The sequence below is a fragment of the Hylobates moloch genome, unplaced genomic scaffold (assembly GCF_009828535.3).
Source record: "Hylobates moloch isolate HMO894 unplaced genomic scaffold, HMol_V3 SCAFFOLD_11, whole genome shotgun sequence".
NCBI lineage: Eukaryota > Metazoa > Chordata > Mammalia > Primates > Hylobatidae > Hylobates > Hylobates moloch.
Genome location: NW_026652286.1, coordinates 89,920,909 through 89,948,275, shown reverse-complemented (window position 1 = coordinate 89,948,275; position 27,367 = coordinate 89,920,909). Strand labels below are relative to the sequence as shown.

Sequence of the window (27,367 nt, the reverse complement as noted above, 5' to 3'; positions counted from 1 at the left end):
TTTGAGCAAAATGTTTACATTTATATTGAAATATACACTAAAACAGAATGAGTTCTACTAGTCAATGAAACTTTGCCAAAGCAAAATCACAAACTTCCAATGGGGAGGTCCAGTCAGCTAGCAGCAGTGATCCCCAAGCAGGAACACCAAGAAACCTGGGGGACCCCTTTCCAAAAAGCCTCCTTTCAAGAGGCCCCAACTCACTTCTCCCACATGCACCCACACGGATTTAGGAGCTTGGACATGCTCCTCATTTTCATATATTTTTAGTTTCTTCTTCACTGCAATAAATATAAAGTTGGCAATGCTCATACACCACAGCACAGACAATATTTCAGGCTTTAGCATACAATTGTAAACAGTTACTAGGTTAAAAAAATAAAATAAAGTAAGTTGGACTTTTTTTTTTTTTTAACAAAGAGACAAAATTCCTAAGAGCCGGGCATGAGCTACTCAAGATTTGTTTTGTCGGGTTAAGGTTTCTGACAAAAGATTCTGGTTTAGGCAGATGCCCTTGACAGTTCAAGTAGACTCACGGTGGTAGCCAGAGCACTGTCTACGGCAACCGAGAATACATGGACTGGAAGACAACCTGCCCTAGATCACCCTTGGCAGTACATCTTCAAGCTGCCACATTCGAGATATGACCACAGACATCTTTATAGTTCCATCACTGGCTGCCATCTAGTATAGCAGGAATGCGTGGGCGAAGGAATACAAATTTGCTGGGAGAGGAAGAGAATAGTATCTCTGCTAGCTGCCTGGAAAGTTGGCCCCTTAATCACAATGACAACTAGGACATTTCACTTGGACAGTGCATTAAATTTATAGATTTTTTTTTAAAGTACAAAGACTAAGCAGTAAGTTCTGTCACTGACGCGAACTAGGATGTCAAAGAAAAATAGATTAACTATTTTTACCTAAAGTAGTGCAAAGAAATCTGGCAAAAAATGAAAGTGAACTCAGTATCTGCACATCAGTAATGGGGCAGAATTTTATTTAAAAGGCTAGTGGTTCAAATACTATTGCTTGAATAGCTCTGGTAGATATAAAATGTAGTAACATCTGAGGTTTGTACACATGAGCAAAGGAGCTGAGGGCCAGCTCACAAAGGGATATTTGATCCTCAGTCAACAGAGAAGCTAAAAGCGCATGCTGCAGGAGTAACCTAATGGATTTATTTGGACCGTACTCCCACCTTCTGACAAACAGAAAAAGACCTGGATAGAAAACTGTCTTTCCACACACAAAAATCTGGCTTAATTCTTCTTGCTATACAACTATACCTCAGCTAAGAAAAAAATCTCTTGTGAAAAACTCAACCTGGGCTACTAAAAATAAAAAGGAAATTTTTAATATTGTAAACAAGTTTAGTAAACACCATGTGGATTTTCTGTTGTTGAAGACATGATACATTCAAAAAAGTATGTATTTTTAAAAAAGAACAAAACAAAAAAATTTTCTAGAAAGAGACTTCACAAGAAAAAAATGAGCCCAAGGTTCATCCCTCAATCAGAAATTGGTCTTAGCACAAATCAGTAAGCCCTCCTCCAACATACAAAAGCACTGAAATTTGCCTTTCAAGTACGTTACTGAATTTAAACATTAAGCAGAATCACTGCAGAGCGTATTCTGATGGGTTATTTCAACACCCACCTGGTCCAGTTCAAAATATCTATAGATCCAGTTTGTACATATTCCATAGGTATACTGATAAAGCCCTCTATTATCCCATTTTTTTTTAATGGCAGTTCTTATATAGCTCAAACATTAAGATCAACAAATTATCAGATGAAGTACATTAATAAGACACCTCAGAAGTGAAACAAACCTAGTTTTTACTAAAATGATGGGATAAAGGTAGTGTCTATGCTGAAGAGCAACTTCACTTTTTTCTCCATGGAAAAAGTCCCAAAATTTTTGGATGATAATTTAAAAACTAAGCCAATAAGGCCAGGCACAGTGGCTTATGCCTGTAATCCCAGCACTTTGGGAGGCCAAGGCGGGCGGATCACCTGAGGTCAGGAGTTCGAGACCAGCCTGGTCAACATGGCGAAATCCCGTCTCTACTAAAAATATAAAAATTAGCCGGGCATGGTGGCATGCACCTGTAATCCCAGCTACTCAGGAAGCTGAGGCAGGAGAATCATTTGAACCCGGGAGGTGGAGGCTGCAGTGAGCCAAGATCACACCATTGCACCCCAGCCTGGGCAACAAGAGTGAAACTCCATCTCAAACAAAACAAAACAAAAAACAACTAAGCCAATAAAAAAATAAAATAAAATATACACCTTAAGATATTATAAAACTTGAAATAATGTCAGGTGCTATGGAATGGGAAACAAGAGTTCTGATTCCCCCCATCCCCCAAAAAAACTGTTAACAGGTTTTAAGGGAAAAACAAAACCAGAACTCTGAATATGAATAGCAATACACAGACTCTATAGCACAGAACACCACACAAGAATGAGTTTTACAGCAGTACTATCATGAGAGTAACTGGCTGGAGACTATACTTCCAGCAACAGGGCTCCTAGGTCAAAAATGTGTTAAAAGCTTGTAATGTCAACAAGGACCAAAAAAAAAAGGGGGGGGGGGAGGAAGGGGAAAGGGGGGCATGAAGGGGAATAAGGAGGAAAGGCTGCATGCACGGGTCTATTATAGACATGATATTCAGCAGCATAAAAATAATACCCTCCAAAGAGTCCCTCTACTGGGGCAAAACCTGTTTTTCACTGCTAAGCACGGAAAAGATTAAGAAAGCATAACAAATTAACTTCTAACTATAGCATCTTCCATATATGAATGACAAGCATGTTCAACCTGATGCTACATGTTAAGAAAATATTCAGTATAATAAGAATCTAAGCAACATAAAAACAAAAGGCTAAATTATGAACCTTAAAAGATTGGAGAAAACATGTTTTAAAGCCAAGTAGGATGATTCTGATAATTATTATATATGACATAATCCACAGAAAGGCCAAGAAAAGAATCTTCATATTGTTCAGTATTTAGGCTTGATGTTGTCCTAAGAAAACAGTGATAATTCGATGAATGTGTTACACATACAACTAAAAAGTCCCCTTCTGGTTTCAAATGAATTTAAACAACAATCTTCCTTGGCTAATTTTTCTCCTCTGTCAAACAAACCTTCTATGTACAGGACCAGTTTAAATCCCTCCTCCCCTTCAAACACTAGATATGAACATCCAGGAACATTCTACAATGCAAAGTGCCTTAAGAAAGAGAAGGATTCTGTAGTGCCAGTGATAGAACTGATCTGAGGAAGCTGAGATGCTATTAACACTGATGGGAGCCAGTCAGGCAATGGTGGTTTGTTTCTCCTCAGGTGTTTCCTCCAACAACTGCATGATCAGTTCATGCAGGGGTTTGCAGATCTTTGCATAGCCCCCTCCTGTCAGATGCAGAAAATCAAACATGTCGTGGCAGGAGATGGCACCGTCCGAGTGCACAAAACCCCCGTCGGTATCCAGGAGCTGCACGTTGGCAAGCTTCGGCAGCGAAACCTTGAGGAGTTGGTTCACCTTGGCGTTCTTTTGCCTCAAAGGATTGGGTTTCTCACCTCGAGGTAACAAACCCTGGGGCACAGTGGAAAACATTAAATTAGAAGATTCACTTATTTTTCTCTACTTATTATTTATAACTTCAGACATTCCTGGAACATCTCCATTTGGCACTTTCTACACCTTTGATTTGTGAAACATTGCAAAATACTGTTTTGAATGAAAGCTAACCATTTCTTCTTAGTTTTTTCATGGGTTCCCTTCCTCCTGTCCCTTAACTGTTGGTATTCTTCAAGGACCTGTCCTTTGGCCCACTACTCTAAATACTTTAGCCAGATCTCTTCCTAGAGCTTCAGAATTACGTATTAAACTTCTAGCTACAGAAACAAATTTAAATGTTCCCAAGGCACTCCTAACTGATCCAAAAGCAATTCATTAAATTATGCTCTTCCTCTTTATCAACTGGTCTTTCCAACATCTGCAAGTCTCTCATCCCATATATCTTATGTATTTATCATTAAATTACTCAACTTTTGCATCCTAAATGTCATTTTCTTTTCTCCATCCTGATTATATGCACTGCTATAGCTCAGGAACTTATCTCCAATCATCTTAATTACTATAAAATCTCCTGATTGGTCTTCCCACCTCCAACGTTGTCTACCCTTCAATCCATTCTCCATTTGGCTGTCAGAATAATCAAGCTCATAGATACACATCATCTATTAATGCCACATGGAACCTACACCATAATATACTATGAGAAAAAGAGGTGGAATGAATGCTGTCTTGATGAATCAGAGCCATTCACCCTGGAATAACTGTTTTAATTTTGTCTCCTTGTAGCCCTTTTCCAATTGCATATATACTAGGATTAGGCATGAGCTACCATGCCCAGCCAAGCAATTCTAAATATAATATACACATTTTCACTTAAATACACCATAAAGTCTGTTTGCACACAGCCCTCGTAATTGTAATGTGATTACTGCTATCATATTCAATGACTTATGTAATCATTTCCATGATACTACTATCTAGGTTATTTCCAATGTTTTAGTATTATGGACAACACCATAATTAACACTTTTGTATACCCAATTTAAAAACAAAGAATATGGAAGGCTTACTCAGCAACATTCATACAACAAATATTTCCTAAGCAAATACTATGTACTAGTCACTGTACTTAACAGATGGACTCTTAACACAATCCTTTCTGGAATAAGGCAGGTATAAATAAGTACCTCAACAAGTAAATGAAATGCCTTGTAATAAAAAAGATCTGGCCCCCTAGCAACTGTGGATAAAATCCAAACATCCCAAGAGCATATGAATTCCTACATGACCTGGTCTGGCGAGGTGGCTCACACCTATAATCCCAGCACTTTGGGAGGCTGAGGCGGGCAGATCACAAATGAGGTCAGGAGTTCGAGACCAGCCTGGCCAATATGGTGAAACCCCGTTTCTACTAAAAAAAAAAAAACAAAAAAAACAAAAATTAGCCAGGCATGGTGGTGTGCACCTGTAGTTCCAGCTACTTGGGAATTTGAGGCAGAAGAATCACTTGAACCCAGGAGGCAGAGGTTGCAGTGAGCTAAGATTGTGCCACTGCACTCCAGCCTGGGCAACAGAGCGAGACTCCACCTCAAATTAAAAAAAAAAAAAAAAGAAAAAATTCCTACATGACCTGGTTGTGGCCTCTTTCTCCTAACCATCCCAGGCTCAAACTTTATGCAGCCTCCTCTGCTCACCCAACAAACACATACATGTACAAGCCTTTGCTCAATTCTCTTTATTTTTCTATAATACCTTCTTTCTTTCCCTATTTGTCTGGAAACCAATGAAGTCTTTAAATGCAGATGTCAACTTTTGTTAAACACGTTTTCACCTTACTCTCTAAACAGCACACAGTATAATAATTCTGTGTTGCTGTCTCCATACACTAGGCTGTGGGCTCCTTGAGACAGAAACTATGTCTTACTCATTTTTGTATGCTCAAGAACTAGGATAGTGCCTTGTACACAGTGATCCTCAGGTTTTTTGAATAAATGACTATCTTCCTAACACCATCTCACTAAAGAACTAAATTTACATCAGATTTTGCTAAAACATGTTTCAAACTGACTAAGAATATCTACAGCTAGACTTTTTTTTTTTTTTTTTTTTTTTGAGATGGAGTTTTGCTCTGTTGCCCAGGCTGGAGTGCAGTGGCGCAATCTCAGCTCACTGCAACCTCCACCTCCCAGGTTTAAGAAATTCTCTGCTTCAGCCGGGCATGATGGCTCACGCCTGTAATCCCAGCACTTTGGGAGGCTGAGGCGGGCGGATCGCGAGGTCAGGAGATGAAGACCACGGCTAACACGGTGAAACCCCGTCTCTACTAAAAATACAAAAAATTAGCCAAGTGTGGTGGCGGGCACCTGTAGTCCCAGCTACTCAGGAGGCTCAGGAAGGAGAATGGCGTGAACCCGGGAGGCGGAGCTTGCAGTGAGCCAAGATCACGCCAGTGCACTCCAGCCTAGGTGACAGAGTTAGACTCTGTGTCAAAAAAAAAAAAAGAAATTCTCTGTTTCAGCCTCCCGAATAGCTGGGATTACAGGCACATGCCACCACGCCCAGCTAATTTTTTTGTATTTTCAGTAGAGATGAAGTTTCACCATCTTGGCCAGGCTGGTCTTGAAATCCTGACCTTGTGATCCACCCGCCTCGGCCTCCCAAAGTGCTGGGATTACAGACATAAGCCACCGCACCCAGCCTACAGCTAGACTTTTATACTGAAACAGACAGCTGTTAACCTTTGAGACCATGAAGAGTTAATGCTTTAATTCTACAAATGGGTAGCACCTTTCTGTTCAGGGTACAACTATAAAGTACCCATTTTCCTGCTGATGAAATTTTTGATGTTTTAGAGAAGATTAGAATGTCTAATACACCACCTTTAACATATTAGCAGTAGAACAGGACACTTACAAAGTAATCCAAATATAGGTCTAATAAAGACTCAGGATTCAGACAACTCTCATGTGCAATTGTGCAAAAAATTATGGAGGCCAAAAAAAGGGGTACTGAGGCACCAAATGGCTTCCACAGTTTTTTTTTTTTTTTTTTTTTGAGACGGAGTCTCGCTCTGTCACCCAGGCTGGAGTGCAGTGGCACAATCTCTGCTCACTGCCAAGCTCCGCCTCCCGGGTTCACGCCATTCTCCTGCCTCAGCCTCCCCAGTAACTGGGACTACAGGCGCCTGCCACCACACCTGGCTAATTTTTTGTATTTTTAGTAGAGACGGGGTTTCACCGTGTTAGCCAGGATGGACTCGATCTCCTGACCTCGTGATCCGCCCGCCTTGGCCTCCCAAAGTGCTGGGATTACAGGCGTGAGCCACAGTGCCCGGCCACGGCTCCCATACTTCTAAACAAGGATGCGTGGATAAAAGATGGCCCACAGCTAGTATGGGGAATGATGAAACCAGTAAGACAGTAAGATACATTAAAGAAGAGGTCAACGAAAGTATGATAAACTGCTTCCACCTCAAGGTTCTCTAATATTCACCAGCAATCACATTTCTAAAAATATTCCTCAGCTGACCTAAAGATAACAAACTCTCCACCCACCAAAGACTACATACCAGTACAATGATTTTGGCCTGTGGCTGCCTTGTGTTGATAAGTTGTACAATGGCCTCGATCCCACCTGCTACTTCTTCTGCTGTATTTTCGTGGTTATTTGTTCCTACCCAGACAACAATGACCTGCGATTGAAGAAAAAAGGGGGGAAGGAGGAGATAAATACCCAGGAATAAAGGAGTGTCCAACATTTAGATGAAAATCTTCTTTTTCTTTCTTTTTTTTTGAGATGGGGTCTCGCTCTATCACCCAGACTGGAGTGCAGTGGCACCATTTCGGCTCACTGCAACCTCCGCCTCCCAGGTTCAAGTGATTCTCCCGCCTCAGCCTCCCGAGTAGCTGGGACTACAGGCATGTGCCGCCACATGCAGCTAATTTTTGTATTTTTAGTAGAGACCAGGGTTTCACCATGTTGCCCAGGCTGGTCTCAAACTCCTGATCTCAGGTAATCCACCCACCTTGGCATCCCAAAGTGCTGGGATTACGGGTGTGAGCCACCACGCCCAGCCGAAAATCTTATTTCAAAAAGCAAAGAAGGAAAGATAAACTTTTCAAATGGTGTTGGCAAACTTCAGCTGGGCAGCTATCCTACTAAACTTTCTTTTAAGAGAGACAGTCATGCTATATTGCCCAGACTGGTCTTAAACTCCTGGGCTCAATCCATCTTTCTTTGGCCTCCCAAAATGCTGGGATTACAAATGTTGAGCCACCACACTCAGCCAGGGCAGACATCTTAATGCATCGATTTATGCCTCATATCATGTATCAGGATAAATTCCAAGGGGAATAATGTTTAAGTGGTAAAATTGTACTAGGAGGAAACAAGAGAGAATTATATCATCATGCAGTAGGAAGCTGATTTCTCAAAATCCAAAAATTATACAAAAAAGATTAATCAACTGTATAAAAATAAAACCTGGCGAGGCACAGTGGGTCACATCTATAATCTCAATGCTTTGGGACACTGAGGTGGGAAGATTGCTTCAGCCCAGGAGTTCAAGGCTGCAAGTGAGCCATGATCATGCCACTGCACTCCAGCCTGGGTGACACGGCAAGACCCTGTCATGGTATAAATACACAGGTGCACTCAAGGAAAACAGTCACAGAGGTGGAGGCTGGATGCAATTTTAACAAATTTTTCTATTTATTTATTTTTGAAACGGAGTCTTGCTCTGTCACCCAGGCTGGAGTGCAGTGGTGTGATCCTGGCTCACTGCAACCTCCATCTCACGGGTTCAAGTGATTCTCCTGCCTCAGCTTCCTAAGTAGCTAGGATTACAGGTGTGTGACACCTGCCTGGCTTTTTTTTTTTTTTTTTTTTTACTAGAGACAGGGTTTCACCATGTTGGCCAGGGTGGTCGTGAACTCCTAGCCTCAAGTGATCCGCGCGCCTCAGCCTCCCAAAGTGCTAGGATTACAGGCATAACCCACCACGCCGATCCATCAAGTTTTTCTCTTTAGAGAAAAGAAAAAAAATCACAGTCTCACATGGTAGCTGAACCCTATAATCCCAGTATTTTAGGAGGCCGGGGCGGGAGGATCATCATCTGAGGCCAGGAGTTTGACACCAGCCTAGGCAACATAGCAAGACCAAGTCCCTGTCTACAAAAAGACATTTAAAAATCAGCTGAGCATGGTGGCACATGCCTGCAGTCCTAGCTATTTTGGAGGCTGAGGCCATAGGATCAACTAAGTCCAAGAGTTTGAGGTTACAGTGAGCTATAATCACACCACCGCATTCTAGCTTGGGCAACAGAGAGAACCTGTCTTAAAACAAACAACTTTCAATTAAAGCACATTTTGTCAGGGCTCAGTTTTTGTTCTTTTCTGGGAGCTGAAACAATTATATACAGTGTGCCAACTCAGAGTATTTATGATATAAGATACTGGGTAGAAATGTCCACTTGTTCACATCTGCTTCTAATTTTCTTCAGATAAACTTGCAGGCCTCGATTACTGACCTGCTTATATGGTTAAACAGATCCAAAATTACTTCCTAAAGTTAGTCATGGCCCTGATCCCATGGCCCACCTCTGAGTAGTTTTCCCTCATACTGCCCGAGGTCTATGCATTCCACAGAATAGCATACCTCATTAGCATCAAATCTCTTCCTTCGGCCAGGCGCGGGGGCTCACGCTTATAATTCCAGCACTTTTGGGAGGAAGCGGGTGGATCACAAGGTCATGAGTTGAAGACCAGCTTGGCCAAGATGGTGAAACCCCATCTCTACCAAAAATACAAAAATTAGCCGGGCACAGTGGCGGCACCTGTAATCCCAGCTACTCGGGAGGCTGAGGCAGGAGAATCACTTGAACCCAGGAGGCGGAGGTTGCAGTGAGCTGAGATCACACCACTGCACTCTAGCCTGGGTGACAGAGCAAGACTCCGTCTCAAAACAAAACAAAACAAAAAACCAACAAAAAAGAAACTCTTCCTTCAACTTAAGAAAGTAATTATAACAATTATAAATACAACCCAGTAGGCAAACAATTCACTAGTTTCTTAATTATATATTTTGGCATATTCTTAAGCAATGACAGTATCATTTACCTTAAAGAGGCATGAAAAAAATAGTGAAATAGGTCTTTAAAGAAGCAAATTTTTTTTTTACTACCAGTTTCAGACAATTTAACTATCCAAAACAGACTTAAGATTAATGACATTGACAAGTAACTTTCATTTCACCTTAGGCTTAATATTCTCCAGTTCTCCATTCTTTAGTCTCCACAAAACATGTCTTGTTGTATCTCCCCCAATTCCAAAATTCAGTGCATGAAGTGGGGAAAAAAGCTCTCGCCATATCTAAAAAATGAAAAACTTGATTTAGTGTAGCTAAAACTAGGGGAAAGTTTAATCTTTCAACTGCAATGTGTTGCAAGGCATTAATTTCCTTTTTCTGTATTCAAAGATAACACTGCAATGGTGTGACACTCACTGTTTAAGGGCTTTGAAGATACCATTGTGTAACTCAGTTCTTAATGTAGCCTTAGGTCTCAGCTCAAGAAATGAGTCACAACTCAATCTGATGCCCCCTAACAGGTACCAACATTAATAATTAAGCTGTCAACTCAACAAACTCTCCTTTCCACTTATTGAACTACAGAAACAGGGTGAAGTAGAAACAAGAGATGAAGAAATTTAGAGTGCTAGAGCTTAAAAAAAAAAAAAACAAAAAGCTATCTTTTCTTTTAAATTTCCCTTGGGGCTGGGCACAGTGGCCCATGCCTGTAATCCCAGCACTTTGGGAGGCCAAGGCACATGGATCATTTGAGGCCAAGAGTTCGAGACCAGCCTGGCCAACATAGTGAAACCCCATCTTTACTAAAAATACAAAAATCAGTCAGGCATGGTGGCACATGCCTATAATCCCAACTACTCAGGGACTGAGGTATGAGAATCTCGAGCCTGAGATTGTGCCACTGCACTCCAGCCTCGGCGATGGAGTGGGACTCTGCCTCAAAAAAATAAATTAAAAAAATAAATAAATAAATAATTTCCCATGGAAGAATGCCTAAACCCTAAAAGAAGATTGGCAATAGCTTACTACAAAAATATATGAAATAGGAAAATGGCAAAACATAAATAAGAATCATGACTAGGATAAATATGTTATTAGCAAATACAAATAGGAAATACTAAGATACGAATAATAACTGACAATCTGACTAGAGCAAATATAAACAAATATAACATTAAGCCTCTTGGAAACCAGAGTAGAAGAGGAAGTTTCATTATAAACAATGCTTCAGATCAGAACGTGTCCAAGTTAAAAGAAAGAAAAGAAAATCCCTTTAGGTAGCTTTGATTTCTCTTAAAACCTCAATTAGGGCTTCTCTAAGACTCACAAATAAGTAAGTTCAGCTCAGAACGAAAGTCTATTAGTAATGAATGGATATACATGAGTAGCCAAGAACCACGCTCACCCCTTCCACCTTTACCTCATATTGCTGCATTAACTGCACCATGGAGTCTCCCACAAACAGTACATCAGGCTCTTTGTCTTTACAGTCCAAAACAAATCTGTTGTGCTGGTTTGAAGAAGAAAAAAAAAAATTATTAACTGGCACTTCTGGCCGGGTGTGGTGGCCCATGTTTGTACTCTCAACATTTTAGGAGGCCGAGGCAGGAGAATCACTTGAGGTCAGGAGTTTGAGATCAGCCTGGGTAATATATCAAGATCCCATCTCCACAAAAACAACTTTCTTCTTTTTTTTTTCTAAGACAGGGTCTGGCTCTCTCACCCAGGCTGAAGTACAGTGGCGTGATCTTGGCTCACTGCAACTTCTGCTTCAGGGGCTCAAGCCATCTTCCCACCTCAGCCACCTGAGTAGCTGGGACTATAGGCTCATGCCACCATGCCTGGTTAAATTTTTGTATTTTTTTGGTAGAGACGAGGTTTTACCATGTTGCCCAGGCTGGTCTCGAACTCCTGAGCTCAAGCAATCTGCCCACCTCAGCCTTCCAAAGTGCTGGGATTACAGGTGTGAGCCACACATTCAGCCAAAAAAATATTTTTTTAAATAAAAAAACTGGTATTTCTTTCCCTGTGAGACTTCTTGGCCTAGAAAGAACAGCTGTCCAACCAGTTACTGTTGTTAAACATTTTTTTTAGTCTATCCCCAAAGCTTATTCCTCTCATTCTATAAATTAACTGTTTGAACTTTCTTCTCACCTTTACCATACTGAGCATTCTAGTACTCTCAAGGAACCGAGAATTCTACTGAAACCAGAATAGAAAAATACATGTAACATGCTGTTTAGAAGTTTATCTTTTCCTCAAACTTTTATTAAGAAAATTGCAGATACACAGAAAAGTTGACATATTACAATGAACACATACACATCTGCCTCTTGTATTCAACAACTAATAGTATTTTCCCATGTTTGCTTTGTTTCTATGTATATGTGCATGTTTGCTGGACCATTTGTGAAGTAAAATGCAAACATTATGATTCTTCACCCCTAATCAGCATGGATTTCCTGAGTAAGAACATCCTCTTATAAAACCAAACTGGGTGTGGTGGCTCACGCCGGTAATCCCAGCACTTTGGGAGGCCAGGATGGGCAGATCACACTGAGGTTGGGAGTTCCAGACCAGCCTGGCCAACATGGTGAAACCCCGTCTCTAATAATAATACAAAAATTAGCCACGTGTGGTGGCAGGTGCCTGTAGTCCCAGCTACTCAGGAGACTAAGGCAGGAGAATCGCCTGAACCTGGGAGATGGAGGTTGCGGTGAGCCGAGATCGTGCCGTTACACTCCAGCCTAGGCAACAAGAGCGAAACTCCATCTTAAAAAAAAAAAAAAAGCCTACAAACTATTACCATAACTAGGAAAAAAAAAAATCCCATAACATCTAATATTCAGTCCACATTCAATTTTTCAAATGGCTCCAAGAGCTCGATAAAGTATTATATCATTTTTTCAACTATGATCCAATCAGGATCCATGTATTTTATTTGAATGCAGACTGAAAATATCCGTTAACTTCCAAATGTCAGACACTGGCAAACTAGGACTCAATCCTTTCCAGTCAAATCCAAGTTTATAAACAGTGGTAATCTCCTCCCAGAGTGCCTCTTTTGAAAGTTATAAAGGCACAAGACACTTTCTAAAATGGATTTTGGCCAGGTGTGGTGGCTCATGTCCATAATCTTAGCACTTTAGGAGGCCAAGGTGTGAAGGATAGCTTGAGCCCAGGCATTCGAGACCAGCCTGGGCAACATCATGAGACCCCTTCACTATGAAGAAGAGAAAGAAAGAAAAAAGAAAACAAATTTTACCCATCAATGCTAAAGAACATAGTTTAAACTTTTTATTTTTGTTTTATTTTACTTTTTGGAGATGGAATCTCACTCTATCACTCTGGCTGGAGTGTAGTGGCGCAATCTTAGCTCACTGCAACCTCCACCTCCCGGGTTCAACCAATTCTTGTGCCTCAGCCTCCCGAGTAGCTGGGATTACAGGCGCCCACCACCATGCCCAGCTAATTTCTGTATTTTTAGTAGAGACGGGGCTTCACCACGTTGGTCAGGCTGGTCTCGAACTCCTGACCTCAGGTGATCCATCCGCCTCAGCCTCCCAAAGTGCTGGGATTACAGGCGTGAGCTACCGCGCCAGGCCAGTTTAAACTTTTATATTCATCCCTTAAACAAATTTATACAATGCTCTAGGTCTGTAATGTACGTCTAGGAAAAGGCCTACTCTCTTTTTTTTTCCCCAAAGATGGGGTCTCACTATGTTGCCCAGACTGGAAAGAATTCCTGGGCTCAAGTGACCCTCCTGCATTAGCCTCCCGACTAGCTAGGACTACAGGTATGCTCTATCATGCCCAGGTTTCCAATGCTGTCTCCTTTTCTCAAACTCTGCATTCAACTTTGTTTCCCTTAGGAATTAAGGAAGAGTTACTATTTAAGTATTTCTGTTGACAATACCAATGCAGATGAGGCTGTGGTAAAACTCAGATATTCATCCACAGGTGAAATGTAAAGTGACAAAAATACTTCTGGAAATAATTTTACAGATTATGAAAACACCTCTGGTCAGGTGCGGCGGCTCACGCCTGTAATCCCAGGCCTTTGGGAAGCCAAAGTGAGCAGATCACATGAGCTCAGGAGTTCAAGACCAGCCTGGGCAACATGGCAAAACCCCATCTCTAAACAAACAAACAAACGAACTATATATATATCTATATATATATCTCCACATATACATCTATATATATCTATCTATATCTATCTATATCTATCTATATATCTATATCTATATATCTATATATATCTATATCTATATCTATATCTATCTATATATCTATCTATATCTATCTATATATCTATCTATATATCTATCTATATATATATCTCTATATATTCATTTACTTATCTAAAAAAAGAAAACAAAACACTTCCTTTCTTAGGGTGACATGATTAGGGACCGCTTTTTCCTTGCTTCCATATTTTGTGCAAACACGTATTTTAAACATTACTATTGTTTCAGTAAATATTTTTAAACTGAGGAGATATGAGCAAGAATAAAAGTTTAGTGAATAGGTGCTTTTTCCTATCATGTCAACTCCCTATTGCAGGTACTGTAGTACCAACTACCTCTCTCTCTTTTTTTTTTTTTTTTTTTTTGAGATTTTGAGACAGGGTTTCACTCTGTCACCCAGACTACTGGAGTACAGTGGCAGCTGTCACTGACAACTCACTGCAGCCCCAACCTCCCAGGCTCAGGCTGGGGAGGGCTTACATGATCCTCCCTGCCTCAGCCTCAGGCGCATTTCACCATATCCGGCTTTTTTTTTTTTTTTTTTTTGCTATTTTTTGTAGAGATGGGGTTTTGCTGTTTCCCAGGCTGGTCTGGAACTCAAGTGATTCACTCACCTCTGCCTCCCAAGGTGCTGAGATTACAGCCCTGAGCCACCGTGCCTGGCCCCAACTACCTTTCAACACCAATAAAATAGCTTGCATTTGTAGAGTGTCGTGGAATTTAAGACTGCTATGCTAAAGGTTCTAGTACTTTTCTCCTAAAGTATAATAGTTGTAACAAATTTGGAAAAATAGAAAGGACCAAAACAACACATCTATAATCCTACCACCTTAACCTAGTAACTACGGCCATGCTTGAGATTTTCTCCTCATCTTTTTTCACGTCCTCTGTTACCCCTCTTACATAGTTTAAGCATCATGGACACCACTCTCTGGCACTATATGTCTGGGGCCAGAAAAACCAACATTCAAATTCTAGCTTACCTACTTTCTAGTCCAGTGATCTTAAGCAAGTACATAATTTGTGTCTTGGTTTTAACATCTGCTGGCAACTCCATTTTAGAGTTGTTGAAGAGTCCCAGCTATCGACTGGAACCCACTAGGTACTTGATAAATGGTAGCTGTTACAGTTGCACTTAACATCATACTAGAACCATTTTTCTGTGTAGCAACGTAGTTTTTATAATCATAACTTTTAATGGCCATATATTCTTTTTTAGAGACAGGGTCTTGCTCTGTCACCGAGGGTGGAGTGCAGTGCATGATCACAGCTTACTACAGCCTTAAACTCCCAGACTCAAGCAATCCTCCTGCCTTGGCCTCCCTAGTAGCTGGGACTACAGGCACACACCACCATGCCCAGTGAATTTTTTTTTCTATTTTTTGTCGAGTCAGGGTCTTCGTGTGTTTCCTAGGCTGCACTTCTGGCCTCAAACAATCTACTGGCCTCAGCCTCCCAAAGTGCTGGGACTACAGGTATGAGCCACTACACCTAATATACTCTACTGAATGCACTCAACGCCACATTTTTGTTTGCTTTTTTTGGGGGGTGAGGGGAATGAGGGTCTATGTTGCCCAGGCTGGTCTTGAACTCCTGTGCTTAAGCAATCCTCTTGCCTCAGCCTCCCAGGTCACACTCTCCTTCCTGTGGACAGACTTGCCAGTGGCCTCTTTTTGTGAATCTAGTAAGTGTGATAAAGGGATATATATATATATATTTTTTTCCTACGCTGGAAATTCTTAGTCAAAGGAAATCAGTATTTTTATGGATTTTGGACATATTTCCAAATTCTTAACAAAAGGGCTATATACCAATCTGTAAGGACTCCAGCAATATATTAGAACTGGTTTTACTGTACTTGAACCTGAATTAGATATTAACATTTCTCTTTCTTTCTCTTCCTAATGTTTTAATTTACACTTTTTGGAAACAAAGTTAAACACTTCTATCATGTCTACTGAAATACTTATATATAGTTCCTTTAGGATATTTTCATTGATAATATATCTATGCTTCATCTATAATATTTACTGTGTATATTTTCCTTAGTCTGCTGCTGAGCCTTATTTTTCTGGTTAATATGTTTTGATACGATTTCTATTATATTTGGCAAGTCTTTCAACACTATCCTTAAGAAAACCTTTTAGGCCAGGCATGTGGTGGCTCACGCCTGTAATCCCAGCACTTTGGGAGGCTAAGGTGCACGGATCACCGGAGGTCAGGAGTTCAAGATCAGCTTGACCAACATGGCGAAACCTCGTTCGTCTCTACTAAAAAAACCACAAAAATTAGCCGGGCATGGAGGTGGGGGCCTGTAATCCCAGCTATTCAGGAGGTAGAAGCTGCAGCGAGCCAAGATCACGCCACTGCACTTCAGCCTGGGTAACACAGTGAGACTCCATCTCAAAAACAAAAAACAAAACAAAACCTTTTTATTACAGAAAATATCAAATGTATACAAAAGCAGGGAGAATAACATCTCCATTCAAAGAGAATGAACCTCCATGTATCAATTACCAGCTACAGCAATCATTTATGGCCTGCATTCTTTCCGTCATACTCCCAACTACTGCCCCACTCCATCCCCAGATTATTTTGAAGCAAATTGAGGATATATCATTCCAAGTATAAATATTTCAGTATGCAATGCTTAAAAGATTTTTAAAGTCAGGCACGGTGGCTCATGCCTGTAATCCCAACACTTTGGGAGGCTGAGGCAGGAGGATCACTTGAGGCCAGGAGTTCAAGATCATCAGCCTGGGCAACATAGTGAGACCCTATCTCCATAAAAAATAACAAAAAAAATTGGCCCAGCATAGTGGCATGCACCTGTGGTCCCAGCTACTTGAGAAGCAGAGGTGGACCACTTAAGCCCAGGAAGCCAAGGCTGCAGTAATGGTGCAAGCTGTAATGGTGCAAGCTGTAATGGTGCCACTGCACTCCAGCATGGTTGACAGAGTGAGACTCTGTCTCCAAAAAATTTTAAAAATATTTGTGTATGTTTTTCTTCCATTTGACTGATTTTTCTACAGCCAGGGCTCATTGAAGCCTATTAACTTAAGACAAGAATAATGAAGATACCTAGTTTAGTTACTACTTTTCTTTTCTTTTCCTTTCCTTTGTCTTGAACTCCTGAGCTCAAGCCATTCACCTGCCTCAGCTTCCCAAAGTGCTGAGATTACAGGTGTGAGTCACTACTCCTGGCCTAGTTACTATTCATAAAGGTATAAATGATCCAGATGTCCATAAAAGAGAAAATGGGCAAATCAACTGTGGTATACTTCCTTTTTTTTCTTTTTGAGATAAGGTCTCAATCTGTCACCCAGGCTGGAGTGCAGTGGCACAATTATAGTTCATTGTAGCCTTGATATCCTGGGCTCAAGTGATCCTCCCGCCTTGACTTCCCAACCTGCCTTGGCCTCCCAAAGTGCTGGGATTACAGGCATGAGCCACTGTATACTGCCCTGTCTTAAAAAAAAAAAAAAAAAATTACTGGGACAAGTGGAGAAATCTGAATATGGTCTTTGGATTAAGTAATAGTATTATATCAATATTACGTTTCATGATTTTAATAACTATCCTATAGTTATTTAGGAAAAGTCCTTGTTTTTAAGAAAACATGTTGAAATATTCAGGGTAAGGGAAATGAGTGCAAATGCTTCAGAAAAAACCACTATGTTAGTATATACATATAGAAATAGATATAGACACAGCAGGGCATTGTGGCTCACGCCTGTAATCCCAGCACTTTGGGAGGCTGAGACAGGCAGATCACTTGAGGTCAGGAGTTTGAAACCAGCCTGGCCAACATGGCAAAACCCTGTCTCAACTAAAAATACAAAAATTAGCTGAGCGTGGTAGCGGGCGCCTGTAGTCCCAGCTACTCGGGAGGCTGAGGCAGGAGAATGGCGTGAACCCAGGAGGCGGAGCTTGCAGTGAGCCAAGATCGTGCCGCTGCACTCCAGCCTGGGCGACAGCAAGACTCTGTCTCAAAAAAAAAAAAAAAAAAAAAAAGAATATCTTGAACCTGGGGTGGCAGCGGGGTGGAGGTTGCAGTGAGCCAAGATTGTACCACTGCACTCCAGCCTGGGCAAGAGTGAGAATCTGTCTCAAAAAACCAACAACAACAACAACAAAAAACTAAAACAAAATAGATATAGACACAATAATTAGGCAGATACAGTAAAATGTTAACAATTGGTGAGTCTAGATGAAGATCTTTCTAAATTTCTGTAACATTTGTGTAGTTTTGAAATTACTGCAAAATAAAAAAACTTTAAATATTTCCCAGTTCCGGCTGGGCGCGGTGGCTCACGCTTGTAATCCCAGCACTTTGGGAGGCCGAGGCAGGCGGATCACGAGGTCAGGAGATCGAGACCACGGTGAAACCCCGTCTCTACTAAAAATACAAAAAGTTAGCCGGGCGTGGTGGCGGGCGCCTGTAGTCCCGGCTGAGGCAGGAGAATGGCGTGAACCCGGGAGGTGGAGCTTGCGGTGAGCCAAGATTGCGCCACTGCACTCTAGCCTGGGCGACAGAGCAAGACTCTGTCTCAAAAAAAAAAAAAAAAAAAATATTTCCCAGTTCCAACATCAGAATGGTAAAGAGGCAGGACATTTGTAACATTACATTTTTTACTTACAGTAACAAATTCTTGTTGACTATTAAAATCCCCCTTTGTACAAGCTGTCACGGGTCACAGGGTTACAGTTTTTTTTTTTGAGACGCAGTCTTGCTCTGTCGCCCAGGCTGGAGTGCAGTGGCACAATCTTGGCTCACTGCAACCTCCGCCTCCTGGGTTCAAGCGATTCTCCTGCCTCAGCCTCCTGAGTAACTGGGACTATAGGCGCCTGCCGCCACATCCGGCTAACTTACTTTTAGTAGAGACGGGTTTCACCATATTGGCCATTCTGGTCTCAAACTCCTGACCTTGTGATCCACCCACCTCGGCCTCCCAAAGTGTTGGGATTACAGGCGTGAGCCACCATGCCCAGCCTAGAATTTTTTGTTTTGTTTTGTTTTGTTTTAATTGCCTCTTTGCAGTTTTGGTCAAAAGACCTTAAAAAAATTGAAGAAGCCAGGCATACTGATATGTGCCACTAGTCCCAGCAATATGGGAGGCTGAAGTGGAAGGATCACTAGAGCCCCGCAGTTTGAGGTCAGCCTGGGCAACACAGTGAGACCCTGTCTGAAAAACTAAAAACAGACAAAAAACTGGAGAGACTCAACTCATGTGAATGATACACACGCACTTCCTTTTACCTGAGACATCCATCGGTCATCTCCTTGAATATCTTCTGCTGCATGCGGAATAGCTGCTGGGTTTGAGTCTCCTTGGCTCATTCTACACCTGAGAAAAAATGTCTATGTCATGTTTCATTTGTTAACAGGAAGGTTTGTTACCACTTAAATATTATTATACACATCAGGCTTTAAATAATTATTTAAGTTTTATGTGGTTTGCCTAGAAACAACTGGGAAACTAAACAGAAACAATTACTTTTTGTAGAGATGAATTCCAGAACATGACTAAGTCCCATAAATATAGCACCACTAAACTGCCAGACAGCTTTGAATATGACTTAGTTGCAGTGCAGTACATTTAAAAAAATCTCCTCCAAGTATATACTTTATACCTATATTAATTTTTCGTGATTATGTTACTGTAAGTACCAAGTGACACGAGCAGTTATTAGACACTTACGGTACAGTAAAATCTACATCAGAGGCTTTTCAGCTGTTAAAATTTACACACTTACTACTGTTAAGAGTTACACACTTACTACCGTTAAGAGTTACAGGATTACTGGCCTGGCAGGGTGGCTCACGCCTGTAATCCCAGCACTTTGGGAGGCTAGATGGCGGGTGGATCACGAGGTCAGGAGATCAAGACCATCCTGGCTAACATGGTGAAACCCTGCCTCCACTAAAAATACAAAAAAATTAGCCAGGTGTGGTGGCGGGCGCCTGTAGTCCCAGCTACTTGGGAGGCTGAGGCAGAAGAATGGCGTGAACCCAGGAGGTGCAGGCAGAGCTTGCGGTGAGCCGAGATTGTGCCACTGCACTCCAGCCTGGGTGACTGAGCAAGACTCTGTCTCAAAAAAAAAAAAAAAAAGACTTACAGAATTACTACTGCAATGATTACAATCCACTGGTTACTAAATAAACATCACACAAATAACTGTAGTACAGATTATGACAAAAGTAGTCATAGGCCTTGGCACTGGTTTTTGACAAATGTTTACTAGGTATTTTTATTTTTGATAAGTTTCCACTAAGAAAATTTTAGTAATGATGGCTGGGCGCGGTAGCTCACGCAGCACTTTGGGAGGCCAAGGCGGGCAGATCACGAGGTCAGGAGACTGAGACCATCCTGGCCAACATGGTGAAACCCCGTCTCTACTAAAAATACAAACATTAGCTGGGTGTGGTGGCGCATGCCTCTAGTTCTAGCTACTCAGGAGGGTGAGGCAGGAGAATTGCTTAAACCCAGGAGGTGGAGGTTGCAGTGAGCTGAGATCACATCACTGCACTCCAGCCTGGGTGACAGAGCCAGACTCCATCTCAAAAAAGAAAAAAAAAAAAGAAAAAATTTTAGTAATGATGAGTCCAAGTATGTCATCTAATAAGTAAAATTCGGCAAAATTAGAATTGCTAAGCTTCTATAACTAGAAAGACAAATAAGAAACCAGACTACTTTCAATCAATTCTGGAGAATATACAATAGAAACATTAAGCTCCAAATGCAAACGGCTATGAAAAACAAAAAAATCTGGGGTTTTGTGGTTTATAGAAAAGGAGGTCATCTTTTTTTTTTTTTTTTTTGAGATGGAGTCTTGCTCTGTCGCCCAGGCTGGAATGCAGTGGCGCAATCTCGGCTCACTGCACGCTCCGCCTCCTGGGTTCACGCCATTCTCCTGCCTCAGCCTCCCAAGTAGCTGGGACTACAAGTGCCTGCCACCATGCCCGGCTAATTTTTTTGTATTTTTAGTAGAGAGGGGGTTTCACCGTGTTAGCCAGGATGGTCTCGATCTCCTGAAGAAAAGGAGGTCATCTTCTACATAAGCAATATTTTTCTTTCCCTTGCCATCCTCAAATACAGCTAAGCTTTCTCAGAAAAAAGATCGAGTTATATTCATTCAATATACATATTTATTGAGTACACAAAACACACTACATTGCCAAGGCAGTAGTTTCCTAGAATCACAAAGTACCAAGCCCCAAACATGAAAGCATACCTTCACTCAAGAAAAATAAATTACAGAAGCAAATTATACTAATTATGCAAACAAATTAGCTCAGTTCTAAACGATACTAGAATATCATCATGATTAAAAAAAAAAAAAAAATTATCGGCTGGGTGCAGTGGCTCATGCCTGTAATCCCAGCACTTTGGGAAGCCAAAGCAGGTGGATCGCTTGAGGTCAGGAGTTCAAGACCAGCCTGGCCAACGTGGTGAAACCCCCGTCTCTACAAAAAATACAAAAATAAGCCAGGCGTGGTGGAACACGCCTGTAAGTTGCAGCTACTCGGGAGACTGGGGCAAGAGAATCGCTGGAACCTGGGAGGCGGAAGTTGCAGCAACAGAGCAAGACTTCATCTCAAACAAACAAACCACCACCAAAAAATTATTAAACAATGTGGGAGGTTTTGCTTTATTTTTAAACCAGTAAAACACTATACTTTCTACATAAAAGTTTATTTGGGTCTAAGTTCAATTCTAGGCTTAAATCAAATTAAAACTTACATGTTAGTTAGTAAAAGTTTTTTAAGACAGGGTCTTTTTTTTTTTTTTGAGGTGAAGTCCCGGCCTGTAGCCAGGACTACAGGCATGCACCGCCAAGCCCAGCTAACTTTTGTATTTTTCTTTTATACAGACAAGGTTTCTCCATGTTGCCCAGGCTGGTCTCGAACTCCTGAGCTCGGCCTAGAATCCTGCCCAGCCTAGCGTATTTTTGAAATGCACCCCACTACCTATACATTTGTATATAAACATGCTAATTACTGTTCATGTGAATCTTAAATTATAGTGAAGCCTATTTTTTCCTTTTATAGATTAGAAAACTTTTGGCCGGGCACGGTGGCTCACGCCTGTAATCCTAGCACTTTGGGAGGCCAAGGCAGGCGGATCACGAGGTCAGGAGATTGAGACCATCCTGGCTAACACAGTGAAACCTCGTATCTACTAAAAATACAAAAAAAAAAAATTAGCTGGGCTTGGTGGCGGGCGCCTGTAGTCCCAGCTACTTGGGAGGCTGAGGCAGGAGAATGGCGTGAACCTGGGAGGCGGAGCTTGCAGTAAGCCAAGATCGCGCCACCGCACTCCAGCTTGGGGGACAGAGCGAGACTCCAGCTCAAAAAAAAAAAAAAAAAAGGATTAGAAAACTTTTTTTTAAATTAAATTCTTTTAAAAGTTAGATTTCAGCCAGGTGTGGTGGCTCACACTTATAATCTCAGCACTTTGGGAGGCCGAGGCAGGAAGATGACTTGAGTCCAGGAGTTTGAGACTATCCTGGGCAACATAATGAGACCCCGTCTCTACAAAAAAATTGAAGAAATTAGCCTGGCATGGTAGTGCCTGTAGTCTCAGCTACTCAGCAAGCTGAGTCAGGATTGCTTGGGCTGGGCGCAGTGGCTCACGCCTGTAATCCTAGCACTTTGGGAGCCCGAGGCAGGTAGATTACCTGAGGTCAGAAGTTCAAGACCAGCCTGACCAAAAAGGCGAAATCCATCTCTACTAAAAATACAAAAAAAAATTGGCAGGTGTTGTGGTGCATGCCTGTAATCCCAGCTACTCGGGAAGCTGAGGCAGGAGAATCACTTGAGCCCAGGAGGTGGAGGCTGTAGTGAGCTGTGATCATGCTACTGCACTCCAGCCTGAGTGACAGTGAGACCTTGTCTCTAAGTAAATAAATGTTCTGAGATTTTTTCCCTATATTCCAGTGGATCATCTTATGCATCCCCAGAGGGTGCATATACTCTTTCAAGACCAATGATCTACACAAATTATACGATCTCTTTATTACTTTAAGAGAAGGGTCTCACTATGTTGTCCAGGCTGGATTCAAACTCCTAGGCTTAAGTGATCCTCCTGCCTCAGCTTCCCAAGTAGCTGGGACTACAGGACACACTACCACTCCCAGCTTAGAGCTACAATTCAATAAACAGGCATGCATTTTCAGAGTTCACCCAACAGGCAAACAACTGATCTAAAATAACATTTATTAAGAACTTATTATTTACCAGACCCTGTGCTAGGAGCATTGTTATTTAAATAAACGTGATGCTCAGAGAGACCTAAGGAAACTTCTCCATGACAGTAGAGCTGGTAAACAAGACAGGACAGGTGGGATTTGAAACCAGAGTGATAGACTTCCAAAGCCTACTCTTGAGCAAATGATGTTATGTTCTGATTACCATATGGAGGCCAGGCGCAGTGGCTGACACCTGTAATCCCAGCATTTTGGGGGGCCAAGACGGGAGGATCACCTGAGGTCAGGAGTTCGAGACCAGCCTGGCCAACCTGGTGAAATCCTATCTCCACTAAAAATACAAAAGATTAGCCAGGTTGGGTGGCACATAGTTGTAATCCCAGCTACTCAGGAGGCTGAGGCATGAGAATCTCTTGAACCCAGGAGGTGGGGGTTGCAGTGAGCAGAGATCACACCACTGCACCCCACTCTGGGTGACAGAGCAAGATTCCATCTAAAAGAAAAAAAGACAAATTCTAATTTACTAAGTTGTTTCACTCATACTTTCTACTACCCAAATTTAATGGCATTCTAATACCCTGAGCAAAACACTTCCATCTCAACCCTAAATTTCTTCATGGGAAAATAAAAAAGGCACACAGATAGAGAAACCGAGGAACAAAATGTCACTTATCTGAAGCTACAAAGCAGGCAGAACTGGGAGGTCACAAAATATTCCTAATTACACAATCTTTTTTTTCTATAGCTATGAATACAAGGTGATCCTTCTTCCCCTACAATGGCAAAGTATCTGAGCAGAAATGTGTTTCTTTGTGTCTTCTGACTGATTTTGTATTATTTTGTCAATCAAAATCTTATTACAAAGCAGCTTTCAGTTTTACTGATGGCCATGGCTTGGTAACATTTTTAAACACCAGGAAAAGAAAAACTGAGCCACAGACTCACACAATCTCCTCTTTAAGAACAAAGCTGGAAATGCACAACTTAGAAGACTATGCATATAGAGGATTCAAACAATTTGGAAATCAGAGAAACTGTTGTGGCTGGGTACAGTGTCTCATGCCTGTAATCCCAGCACTCTGGGACACTAAGGCAGGTGGACTACTTGAGCCCAGGAGTTTGAGCTCAGCCTGGGTAACATGGTGAAACTCTGTCTCTACAGAAAACACAACAATTAGCTGGTGGGGGGTGGTGCGCCACTGCACTCCAGCCTCAGGGACAGAGCAAGACCCTGTCTCAAAAATAAAAATTAAACTGGCTTTTCTTTTTTTGAGACAGAGTTTCGCTCTTGTTGCCCAGGCTGGAGTACAATGGCGAGACTGTGGCTCACTGCAACCTCCGCCTCCCGGGTTCAAGCAATTCTCCTGTCTCAGCATCCCGAGTACTGGGATTACAGGTGCCCGCCACCATGCCCAGCTAATTTTTGTATTTTTAGTAAGGACGGGGTTTCATCATATTGGTCAGGGTGGTCTTGAATGCTTGATATCAGGTGATCCACCCACCTTGGCTTCCCAAAGTGCTGGGATTACAGGCGTAAGCCACCATGCCCGGCCGACCTTTTTTTTTTTTTTGAGATAGGGCTTCACTCTGATGCCCAGGCTGAAGCACAGTGGAGAATTCATGGCTCACTGCAGTTTCCGCCTCCTGCACTCAAGCGATCCTCCTGAATAGCTGCCTGACCTTTTTTTTTTTTTTTTTGTAGATGGGGATCTCACCATATTGTTCAGGCTGATCTTGAACTCCTTGGCTCAAGTGATCCTGCTGCCTTGGCCTCCCACAGTGCTGGAATTACAGGCATGAGTCACAGCACCCAGCGGGCTGTGTTTTGTTTTTTATTTTTTACCCCGACAGGGTCTCAGTCAGTCGTTAGCTGGAGTGAAGTGGCGTAACAGCTCACTGCAGCCTTGATCTCCTGGGCTCAAGTGATCCTCCCATTTCTTCCTTCCAGAGTAGCTGGGACTACAGGTGCACGCCACCACACATGGCTAATTTTTTAATTTCGTAGAGACGAGGTCTTGCCATCTTGCTCAGGCTCCAACTGTTGTATTCTTTCCAATTGAAATGAAGAATTATCTGCTCTTATGGACACATAAAATAAGAACGAACTAAGAGCTACCTAGTGGTAAGACACAAACTTCTCAGTGACTTTGGGTTTCCTGCGCCTGTAATCCCAGCACTTTGGGAGGCCAAGGCGGGTGATCACTTGAGGTCGGGAGTTCAAGACCTGCCTGGCCAACGTGGCGAAACCCCGTCTCTACTAAAAAAAAAAAAAAAAAACAAAATTAGCTGGGTGTGGTGGCACATGCCTATAAGCTTGAACCGGAGGCAGAGGTTGTAGTGAGTAGAGATCGCGCCACTGCACTCCAGCCTGGGCGACAGAGACTCCGTCTCAAAAAAAAAAAGAAAGAAAGAAAGACCAAGCAGAATGCAAATAAAAGGTCCGAAGAACAAGTTTTGTTAATTTGCCACAACAGACTGTACTCCAGGGGAAGCTCTGTTGTCCATTAAAGTGAGTTCTCTGGGAAGATGAAAAGTAACCGACTTGCACGATTTTCCTGCCTTTTCTGTATTCTCTACTTACTATGACAATACAGCACTAGAATTTCCAGGTGCTTATACCAGCATAGTGCAATGTATTTAATGAGAAACCACTTCCAACAACAAAGCGTTCTAACTTCTCCAGCTGAGTTCGATGTTTTAGTCTGAACCAGGAAAACAGATGAAGGAAGAAAGCTGAACCAAGAATTAAGAGATTTAGAATGTTTCCACTGAGACCTAAGACTCCACTTTGTTTCAGAGGGAGTGGGTATGGTTATTCTGAAGAGGAAGGCGGCCCTTATCCTGAATACCCGGTAGCCTCCGTGGGCTGGTGGGTGGGTCCTCCGGTCCAGCACCTCCATAATTTATGATCAAATGCCCAAGCCAACCAACTAATCCTCCCCTTCTCCCCCACAAGGAGGCAACCTTTATGTCAGAACAATGTGCCCAGAAGAAGCCAAAGACACAAGGCACATCCAAGGCAAGGACAATCTTAAGCACTTTCTCCTTCCACTTTCTCCACACCTTTACCCCTCGGCCCAACCCCTTCCCGTAATTTCAAGCTGTACAAAATGAGGTCCTAGGGTGGATCCGGGTGGTCTTTCCTTTCTCTACGAGTAAGCTCTACAAAGAGGCGAAAGCTCCCCGTGTTAGTTCTTAAGTTTGTGTATAAATTCTGAAAAGCAACGCTGGCCTGCGAGCTATGAAAAGCAGAAGCATGAGTCACTACACAACGGGTCAATCAAACCTGTAGACCAGAAGGCACGGATCTGGCAAAAGGAAGGTGAGCCAGGAAAAAAACATCCCCCCAAACCTCTCCGCTGACAGGTTTATCTAGCTGGCTGACCTTGCGCAGGTCACCAGCCGCTCCGAGCACATTCGTGTCTAGGATGACATGGGGGCTGGAAAGCCTTCCAAGAAATAATCCCTTCCGAGTGGTGACGGTCTATGCACCTTTTGAATAAACACATCCTAAGAGGCAACGGAGAAGTTTCTAAAGAGTTGAAATTTTTCAACAAAAGGAGGAGAGAAAAGTGCTCGGTAAAAACACAAGGGAGTAACTGGTTTTGACCTCCGACCAGACGCGAGGGGAGAAAAGGGTGAGAAGTTAGACCCCTGTGATAAAGGGAAAAGGCAGCAGCGGAGACCAGGGCAGGAGCTGCAGCGCCCACCCGGGGCGAGCTGGGGTGCGCGAGGCCTACCGCGGGTGGGCCCGGCAGGGCAGGGCAGGGCGGGGCGGGGCGGGGCGCCCGCCGCGCTACCCTCCCGGGAAAGGCTGTGGAGGCGCCGGCCTGCGGCTGAGGAGAGGCGACAGCTTTCGGTATGGGATGTCGGGAAAGGGCTCTCAGAGCGAAAACTAGCTGCGCCGGGTGCTGGGAAGCCGACGCCGGGCCCGCAGAGAAGGCGCGCGCTCGCGAGGCCCCCTCAACGGGATGGGGCGGTGTGGGGGGAGGGGCCGCAATAGTGGGGGAGGGGAGGTCGCGGGCCTCTCACAATAACACCTCGCAGCCCCTTCCGACCCCCGCCTCTAAGCCACCGGTTCCCTGCGACCCTGGATGCACTCACTGAAGTAGAGGGTCCGTGCGGGCCCCAAGCGGCTGAGGCGTCGGCGGGTAGCGCGTCTGTCGCTCGCTCGGTCCCGTCGGTCCCGCTCCGGCGCGTCCCTCCTCCGGCCCCAGCACCAGCAGCAGCTCCTCC

General features: G+C 42.8%; 1 protein-coding gene across 2 annotated transcripts; it reads right to left on the bottom strand.

Annotated features, from left to right (window-relative positions):
* PAFAH1B2 (platelet activating factor acetylhydrolase 1b catalytic subunit 2) lies at nt 1–27,367 on the bottom strand. Of its 2 annotated transcripts, none has more exons than XM_032167488.2 (6): nt 27,236–27,367; nt 19,182–19,269; nt 11,092–11,181; nt 9,839–9,955; nt 7,156–7,278; nt 1–3,602 (listed from the first exon to the last, which is right to left on the bottom strand). In XM_032167488.2, exons 2-6 carry the CDS (start codon nt 19,260–19,262, stop codon nt 3,324–3,326), a joined length of 690 nt encoding a protein of 229 aa, XP_032023379.1. In that variant the 5' UTR covers nt 19,263–19,269; nt 27,236–27,367; the 3' UTR covers nt 1–3,323. The 2 variants fall into 2 exon arrangements, with proteins under 2 accessions (XP_032023379.1, XP_058302632.1); XM_058446649.1 differs by having other exon boundaries at nt 11,077–11,181; nt 27,236–27,358.

Excerpts from the sequence above, each read along its gene's own strand:
- PAFAH1B2 (XM_058446649.1), bottom strand. The coding sequence starts at position 19,262 with ATGAGCCAAGGAGACTCAAACCCAGCAGCTATTCCGCATGCAGCAGAA. Across the intron at positions 7,279-9,838 it reads TGGAGAATATTAAGCCTAAG|GTCATTGTTGTCTGGGTAGG; the intron begins GTGAAATGAAAG and ends CTTCAATCGCAG. Across the intron at positions 3,603-7,155 it reads AGGCCAAAATCATTGTACTG|GGTTTGTTACCTCGAGGTGA; the intron begins GTATGTAGTCTT and ends ACTGTGCCCCAG.